This window comes from Fundulus heteroclitus, chromosome 20 (genome assembly GCF_011125445.2).
Source record: "Fundulus heteroclitus isolate FHET01 chromosome 20, MU-UCD_Fhet_4.1, whole genome shotgun sequence".
NCBI lineage: Eukaryota > Metazoa > Chordata > Actinopteri > Cyprinodontiformes > Fundulidae > Fundulus > Fundulus heteroclitus.
Window position 1 is genome coordinate 11,166,198 of NC_046380.1, and position 9,563 is coordinate 11,175,760.

General features: G+C 37.8%; 1 protein-coding gene across 1 annotated transcript; it reads left to right on the plus strand.

Moving 5' to 3' along the window:
- Window positions 1–237: 237 nt before the first annotated feature.
- On the plus strand, window positions 238–8,250 carry nmur3 (neuromedin U receptor 3). The gene is made up of 3 exons (XM_012881719.3): window positions 238–445; window positions 1,588–2,510; window positions 7,202–8,250. The coding sequence occupies exons 2-3, from the start codon at window positions 1,670–1,672 to the stop codon at window positions 7,630–7,632; spliced, it is 1,272 nt and encodes a 423-aa protein (XP_012737173.2). The 5' UTR covers window positions 238–445; window positions 1,588–1,669; the 3' UTR covers window positions 7,633–8,250.
- Window positions 8,251–9,563: the final 1,313 nt, after the last annotated feature.

The window sequence follows — 9,563 nt, forward strand, 5'->3', positions numbered from 1 at the left end:
TACCTGAAAGTGTGCCAATCAAATTTTAATAAAAATGCTCTTTCAGCATTTTTTTTCTGTGCTTCTTTATCTTAAAAATAGAATGAAACATTTTGCTGCCTTCAAGTTTACAATATGCAAATATTATGGAGGCATTGGTTGATCAGTCAATGTACAGTCCCGTGATTACCCTCTGCCCTTCATCACTTTCTCTCTGCGGCTCCGTCCAGCTTCCCCTCTTTCTGTTTCACCAGGTAATGTCTCTCTGAAGGGGAGCACAGCTGCGGCACAGTTGCAGTTCCCTCCCACTGTGGACCCTCTCTCTGCATCCTCTTCTCTGTGCGGAGCCGAAGCGCTTGGAACAACTTTTACATCCATTAATTATCCTTTGCGTTTGCCGCTCCATTTTCAAGCAGGACCGCACAGCGTGTTCACGATTAGAAGCGACCTGCATACCAACATCAGGGTGAGGATTTATTTCAACATTTTCTGCCATGTATGCTTTATAGATTAACATTAGCAGCCTTTTTGTTATTAAGAAAAAAGTGGGGATGTTTTATTATTTTTGATATGCTCATGTGGTCAAATTGCATTAATTATCTCAGCAAAAAGGAACACTATCACGATATGATATTTACAAGACTACAAATAGCAGCCATTTCATTTGCATTAAATATTTTTTATTACAGTCAGAAAGATTTCTATAAAAATGCAGAATGTATTTTAGGATGTTTTATTAAAAACATTTAACCTACTCTTACCATATTAAATATTTATTAAATAAATAGTTATTAAATAATCCCAGATTTGGTTGATCTTGGCACCATAATTAACCTTTCAGAAAGAGCCATTTGCGCATCATTACAGCTTGTGTAATGGCAATTATCTTGAACCGCAAACGGTTGATGAGAATCATTTCAACCCCATTATTGTGGCAGTAAAAGCTACATTCTGCAACACATACAGGAATCTGCCACTTCACTGTCTGTGTCGTTGGCAGCATGCTTAATCAGTAGAAAATGTCAGGAGTGTGAAAGAAGAATAATACAATCATTGACACATAAAAAAATCTAACTTGAAACGTAGGCATAGTTTAAATTTGTATTATTCTAATGCTTTTTTATGATGTCTATTATTATGTTTATGCAAACACACAGGTTCAGATGTGTGATGTTAGACATATAGCATCTGCAACCAGTGAAATCAGAAATAAATAATAAAGAATTTATAGACTGAAAGGAAATGTTAATCATTCTATCCACATTTGTTTTTTTGTATGCGGGTTTAATGTAATCAGATTTCCACAATCTAAAATTTAAACACATGCACACAATAATTCAAGATATTTTGTTTGCCATTGTTGGATCCCAAATTGATAACGATTGCTTTAATCAGCGCAGGAATCTGCACTGCCAATAATGTTTGGTTGGCTCATTTCCCTTCTCCAGCATGGTTTATAATGAAGGTTTTCACTAACAAAAAGCTAGGTCACGAAGCCATTACCATGAAAGTGGAAAAGCAATATCCATTTGACCCAAATAAACATTGTTTTAAGATTGTTCATCATCAGAACACTGTTTGTTCTTCTTATTTTTCTTGTCCACTCAGGCCCCAGGAGTTGAACCAATCCAGACGCCACAGCAGGAATTGTTGACACCTCCCATCATTTTTGCAGCCCTTCCACATTACAATGGAGCTTTCTTTGCAGGGTTCCACTTCATATGACCCACTCTACAACACTAGCATGCCATCAAATGCTTCAGGGAACGACACCGTTGAGCAGTTTACGGAAATCAACCTTTTTGAAATCCTCGGTCCCAAGCGATCCCCCTTTTTTTTCCCTGTGACGACAGTTTACCTTTTGATCTTCCTCACCGGGTTGTCTGGAAACCTTCTCACGTGTGCAGTGATAGCAAAGCACAAGAAGATGCGAAACCCCACTAACTTTTACCTTGTGAGCCTGGCTGTGTCGGACCTTCTCGTGCTGATGTTTGGGATGCCGTTGGAGATTTACGACCTTTGGGAGAACTATCCATTCCCCTTTGGCGAGGGCGGCTGCTACTTCAAGACCTTCCTTTTCGAGACGGTCTGCTTCGCCTCTATCCTCAATGTCACGGCACTCAGTGTGGAGAGGTACATCGCTGTGGTGCATCCACTCAAAACGCGCTACCTCTCGACCAACCAGCATGCCAAACGCGTCATCACCATTGTGTGGGCGTTGTCTATGATCTGTGCCATCCCTAACACCTCGCTTCATGGCATCTTCTACCTGCCTGAGAGAATGGAGGAATCCGCCATTTGTGCTGTGATCAAGCCCCTGTGGATCTATAACTTGGTGATGCAAATCACAACTGTGTGTTTCTACTTTGTTCCGATGATGATTATTAGCGTGCTCTATCTAGTGATGGGCGTTCATTTGGGTAGAGAAAGGCGGCATGCCAGGAAGAACCTGGGAAGGAACTGCTGCAGCAGCAACAGGAGGAGGATCTCCGCGGAGAATAGCCGCAGAAGACAGGTCATCAAGATGCTCTGTGAGTATAACGTTCCAAGGATAATTTCATTTTTAATTGTGTATGATTATGCCTTAATGCCTTTTTAGATCTTTTTATTAAAATAAGTTTAGTTAATGTCATCTTCTCTTTCCAAATAATGAGAATAATAGCTGCAACAAAATTCCAGAAGTAGTCAATCAGAAGGCCTGTTATCTCCACAGGTTCTTTTCACTGTAAGCCACAGGTTTCCAATATAATCTCAAACACAATTGTAGCGCATCAGTTGGAGGTTCACAACACATCTCTGTATCCGTGCCTTTGTCAGAGCTTTTCTCATAAGCAAGCGAGTGTCAGTAGGAAAAAAAACAACCAAAAAAAGCGCTCAAGTATTTCCAGAACCTTGCTAGTTTATTGATTACACTTCCAGAGAAATGAAGCTGCGTATCAAATCTGATAGAAAAAAACAGCTCAGAAGTTAAAGGTTTTGTACCTCTTCAAACATTTATAGAATTGGCCTATGTGGTTTCTATCATACATTTGAATGCTGGCTGTAAATATTTAATGTTATAGAAAACAGATTATTTGAATACATTTTTTTTTAGAATGAAGCTCTGTAGTGGGTGTAAATGGATAAAAAAAACATCACCATGTCACAACTGCCTTAGGAAAACAAAATATCAGATATTGTTGGTTTAAGATATCTTTAGGGCATGTGCAATCATGGCAACACAGTCACATTCATGGATACTATGAATGTAGTCTAAAAATATTTACAAAAAATTGGGACCAAGCATGTGTGAAATAGGTAATATTTTGATTGTGTTTAAAAATTAGTACACAACCTATTTTGCCTTTATATCACCACCATAGTATAAAAAGTTAGGACACAAAAAACAAAAACTGGTCTGGAGAACAATAAACTGCCTTCCTTGAAAGTTAAAGAACCAATGGTGAAGAGTTTAACTAATTCCAGGTAGAGATTCGATTCAGGCCTCCCACCAAGTTTCACCTTGATTTACTGCACTACCACAGCAACAATACCAGCGTCATTAAAAAAAAATTATAATTATTTTAAACAGCAAATGTTGTTTTTTCTTAGCTTATAAGAAATACAAGGTTTATGAACGGACACATCCAGCACACACAAATAATAAAAAATATTCACAGATTGAATCTTCCTTCAAATTCATATCTCTCTCAAACCAGAATTACATTTCAGGTTGAAGATCAGATCATGTTTGCTATTGAGTTTGGCTGTGCAACTCAGTAAAGCAGTGCAACCTAAGGTAGATTAGAGCATTGCTTTTACAAGTTTATTTTACCGGAGGACACATGCTGGCAGATAAATCACAAGATGCAAATTTTAAATCCCATCAGAAACATTTAACAGAATTTCTGCTCTTTCTCCAGTTATGCAGCGTATGTAGACAGTAGACTAATCTATTTGTTTGCCATAAATGAAATGTACGTTTAAGTGCACATGACGACTCTGAGATGAATGACTAACACAGAACCATGCAAGACATGTTAAAAGTACTACTAAAAGCAATCTGTTTGGTTGCCAAGGTGATGCAAACCCCAACAGGTTCTGCAATCAACTCCTAATATGAAATGGTTACATGTTGTGCATGTACTCCATTCCTATACAGGAAAAATATCACCAACTGCTGTGGTTTTATAAAGAAGTTTATATACCAAATCTGGGTAACCTTTTCTGTTAACATCCAAGTAATTTACTGGCCAAAGCCACTTACAATAAAAACATAATAAAACCTCTGACAATACCTGTAATATGAGGATCTTTATTCAAGGATCATAAAGCTCCTTCTCCTCTAAATGTTGAAATAGGCTGATATCTACTTATTTTCATTGACAAGAGGGATATATATCTATATATATCACTATAAGTAAGCAGGACCATCAACAATACTAAAACGTTATGCATGAGAAATAATTGGCTTTTTTGTTCTTTATATTTAGCACACACTGTTAACCATTAGTGGTTGGCAGTTTGACTCATGAAGTTTAATTTATCTGCCTTACTGAAGAAAGATTGTTATGTTATTTTTCCTATGTTGATGTGATGCCTAGAGAAACTAGTCCTTGTTGTAATGCAACGTGACCCCAGGGAAACAGAAAGTCACAAATTATGACAGAGAAAGAATCCTTTGAGAACGTTTTAAACAAAATTAATAGTTAATAGTTTACATATGTTTACTTAGCATTTGGTAGAATTGCTTTTTAAACTCTATAACTTGTGTAAAGCATGTTGGGTATCATTCCATAAGTTTCTCAGAATAGATTTCATTTTAAACATTGGCTTATTCCTTTAGACAGAACTGGTGTAACTGAGTCAGGTTTTTAAACTGCCTTTCTCACACACAACTTTTCAATTAAGCCCTAATTGTATCAATGAAACCAACAATAGACCTTTATGAGACCACTACAAAACACGGTCCTTGTTGTTTTTAAGGCAATTTTTATCTAATTTTGCAATATGCTTCGGGTCATTGTCCCTTTGGAAGACCCATTGATTTTAAAAACTTCAACTTGCTGCAAGATGTCCTGAGATGATCCCCATTATCCCATCGGTTTTGTGAAGCCAGTCGGTCCATCCTGCAGCAAAACACCCACACAACCTGATGAATTTGTGGATAATTGCAGTGGCCTACAAGCCTCAGCCAGCATCTTCACTAGGTCTTTTGCTTTTGTTCAGATGATGATACACATATTTTACACCAAAACTTGTTCATCCCTTGGACATGACGTGTCACCTTCAGGTATTTGGGAATTATTGCTCCAGACTTGGGGAGGTCCACAATTCTGTTCCTGATAACTTATTCTTTTGATTTCCCCACAAGGCAATGTGTTTGTTACCTTAAAACAATCCTTTTAACTAAAATGTTGTGTATTACCCTTTTATAAGCTCAAAGTTATCTCATCTAATGGGCTTTCTGAAATTATTCAAAGGTAAAGTTATCTTAGTGTATGTTTTTAAGTTTTGTTTGTAACTCTCCTTTCTAAATACCAAAAAAAAGTTTTACGATTATTGTGTTATTTGTTATCTTGTGTTCATGTTACAGGTTTATCTTGTAAATAAGACAGTCTCAGTGAAATTTCCTGTCTATTTATAAAAAAAAGTTAACATCGGAATATAAGTAATAGGATAATTTCTAAAATAGAAATGAGAACTTATTCTGGTAATCCTAACTGACTTAAAGTTAGAGTGAATGATTCTTCCGTAAATTCAGGCAAGAAATGCCGAAGTCCCTTTTCGAATAACTGCGAGCATGTGCAAAACCACCACCCACCTTCTACGTGCTCTTCCGCTCCTCAGGGGGATCTCCCAACACCTGTCATTCAGACCGAATGGCAGAATTGATCAGAGGATTGATCCTGCCCCCACCCCGTCTGTCCTTCAGGTTCCTGGGATATCACCTTATCTACTGGTTGTCCTACATGCCAATAATTCTGACTTGCACACTTAACGCCAGTGTGCGTGCACGTTCCTTGTAGGTTTCTGTATGCACACGGCTGTAGATGCACACTTCTAGAGTTTCTGTATCCAGTTAGCTTAGCGGTTAGCTTCAGTGTTAGCCGTTCATTCTAGCTCCGCTGCTCTCACTGTATAATTTGAACATGGCTCAGAGCAAACTGCGTACAAGTTTATGAGAAGGAGAGGAAGGCATCAGTAGAAAAAAATAAGACCAGAGTGGATTTGGGAGATTGTTTTTCATGCCACCCCCCTGAGGAGCGAAAGAGCAGGTCAAGACGGTCTTGCGCATGCGCTGTTGTTCAAAAAGGGACTTGGGGAAACTTCTGGAAAAATCGCAGACTCTACCTTTAATGTTGGGTAGTGGGGAAAAGTTATTATGTGTCTTTTTATACAATGTATCTAAATATCTCCTAATATCTGTAATGCCACACAAACCACGTTATTCTGATGACATAGGCACACAATAAAAAGCTAAATTTATTCAGTTCATGCTAAGCCTCCTTCAGGGGGAGACCAGTAAGAGATTAATTTGCAGAAGGCAAGGTGAGGAATGTAAGCCAGCATCAAAAACAACAAAAGCTAAGCATCCTGAAATAGATATTTTCAGAACTGGCTATAGATAGGTAGGCAAATTCTTTAGGTCTTTGGAACATTTTACACTTGTCTATTTCTGTTTTGGGCCTTATATCAAATAGCTGTAACAGGATTTCAGTATTTTTGTTTTTTGCCTCGTATCACATTGCTATTTGGAAGAGAATTGGCTGTTACAGCCACAAAACACCAAACATTTACTGAGCAAGAGCTATAATTTAAGGATAATTGCTTCTGAATTTGCATTTTTTGCTAGAGTCTTTCTCAGCCATTTGATTTACAGACAGCAGGAAGCAAGTGTGCTACGTTAGACACATCTGTGTTTTTTATTGTAAAACATTTCAGCTTACACATTAGACAACCTGAAAAGACTGTGGTCCATGTGTGAATCTTACCGTAAAATAATGATTTTATTTCTGACATTATTAATTATTTTGTTAGGATTCCTAAAAACAAATTTAATTGGCTTTGGGTGCCTAATGGCTCATTTAAAGGTGTTGATAGGGACTTGATTTCATAGGGATAAACAGCACTCATATGCACCACAAGTCAAACAGCTTTAAACAAACTGTAATACCTGGAAATGCAGAGCATTCTTTAAGGATAACTGCAATCTTTCTCCCTGTCTGGCTTGATCCTGCAGCGATTGTTGTGGCTGTATTTGGAGTCTGCTGGGCTCCCTTCCATATTGAGCGGCTTCTGTGGAGCTCAGTCAGCCAATGGACCGACGTGATGCACAATGTTTATCAATACGTCCACATCCTGTCTGGCATCTTCTTCTACCTAAGCTCTGCGGTAAACCCCATCATCTACAGCCTGCTGTCCACGCGATTCAGAGAATGCTTCCGGGAACTCGTTTGCTCCCACTCAGAGGGAAAAAGCTCTGTCAGAGACTCACCACCATTCCCGAAGATTTTACTAGATGCCTCCATCTCAAGTTCCAGAACACAGTATGAGATTAAGGACTCAACTTCTACCATCCCTTTGCTGTCTCCCAGTGTGACTTTGAAAATGGAAACTGCAGTCCTCCCATGTGCAGCAAAAGAAGCCGGCTCTAAGACCTCTGTTTTCTGAGATTCGTTTGAAACCTGGAAATAAGCAGGAATATTTTGAAATTATGGGGAAACATTTAAGGAAATGTGTTTATTTGCTTGATGGCAAACAGACTGAGACACCAGTTTGATTGTCAAACTATCCCCAAGAGATGGTTAATATGTTTTTATGTAATGGCTATGAAACTGAGGGATCAACATTGGATTTGTCCAAAACGTTGCAGGAAGTGAAATAAAAAAGTTTCAGTATCTTAGTAAAGCTTGTGTTAATGAAGCCCAGACTCAGCACAAAGCATGCAAAATTATTTTTTTGCATCGCTGGATAGTGAAAGTGTGGCTGTTCAGGGTAAGAAATTAAGTGCTGACATGGCATCTGCAAGTTTCTGTATATTGAGCAGGCTTTATGTCTTACAAATCCATGAGTCAGCAACCACAGTCTGACTGGTCTTGACTTTTCCAAACAGGTGTTTTCATGCTGAGTCAAATCTTGTAAATTAATTCTAAGTGTATAATTGTTGGGCATTTGTTGTGAAACAAAAAAAAAAAAGGAAAAAAGAAAAGAAAAAGTGTTTACCTTTGGAACGCTCTATTTGTCAAAAGTTCTGCAATGAGATTGGTTTGTTTGACAAAAAAAAAAAAAAAAAAAGGAAAAAAAAAAACACATACCCCTGCTCCCAATAATCTTACACAAAAGTATTCATCACGCCTGTTATATAGAGCCGTGATGGGAGACAACAATCCAAAGAGGTCTGTGGTAGCTTTTTGCTATCAAACACTCGTGACCCTGGGGAACACGCCAAACAAAGCGACTGCATAGAAGAGGAATAATACCCATCTTCCTACTCTAAACAGTGGACAGTTAATGGTTCCATAAACCGAGCCAGCTCGAAACATTTTAGTCAGGGAAAACAAACTGTTACCCAGATAAATGAGATGTTACAGGATTAAAGAAAGCTGTCGGGTTCGTTCTGTTTCATCAGCCCTCTTATTGTTTTTGCCAGGCAGAGGCTGAAACAGATGGAGCGATAGAAAATAAGCTGTGAATGTGCTTATAACATCATAAAAAAGGTCACTTCGAATGGTGAAATCATTCAACTGACCTTGTCACTTCCTTTCATAATGTACTCTGGAATTATGAAAACACATCAGCACAACTAACAAATGCTTATTATTAAAGACAAAGAGGTAAATAAAGAGCAGCCATGATAGTAATGCAAGCGTTTGAGCCAATCATTCATTTTTCCCACCCTTTTGATTTGTAAGACTTTGGGGTCATGTTTGGAAAAAAGGTTGGGCTATAAATCTTAGTCAAAAGCAAAATTATCAGACAAAAGTAACAATTTAAATAACAAATAAAGATCTTCACCTTCTTATGAAGACAGCAAAAATAAGGTTTAAAGTTACTTTGAATAATAGATGTTTTGTATTCTCTGCTGATTACCTTTAGCGATGACCCACCATCATGCTTTGAACTGATAATTTCCTTTAATGCGGTTTATTAAAAGGCATTTCTCATTATTTGTGCACAATTTCCTTTTCATTTGGGTGGAAGCTTGTACCTCACTTTAGTTATATTCATTTCCATGACAAAGATTAAGGAACATGTATCAAAGAAAGAGAACAAAAGGCAGGCAAGAATAAGGCCAGAATTTGGCAGTATGATTATAATACATTTGGATCACCAAACTTGAGCTTCAATGCGTAACACAATTTCCACACAAGACAAAAGTTATGAAAGCAAAGTCTTCAGCTCTAATTTTTAGTTCATCAAGGGAAGATGTGTATGCTAATTTATCCAGTAAGATTTTAGGAGAATTACTGTCGGAAATTAGAAGCCTGAAAACATAGAAAACCAACACCCTATGGAAGACTTTAAAGGGACTATTGTAAGCCTCGTCTGCCTATTATTCACCACAGTGGCAAATTCCTACCGTATTTTTTAGACCATAAGGC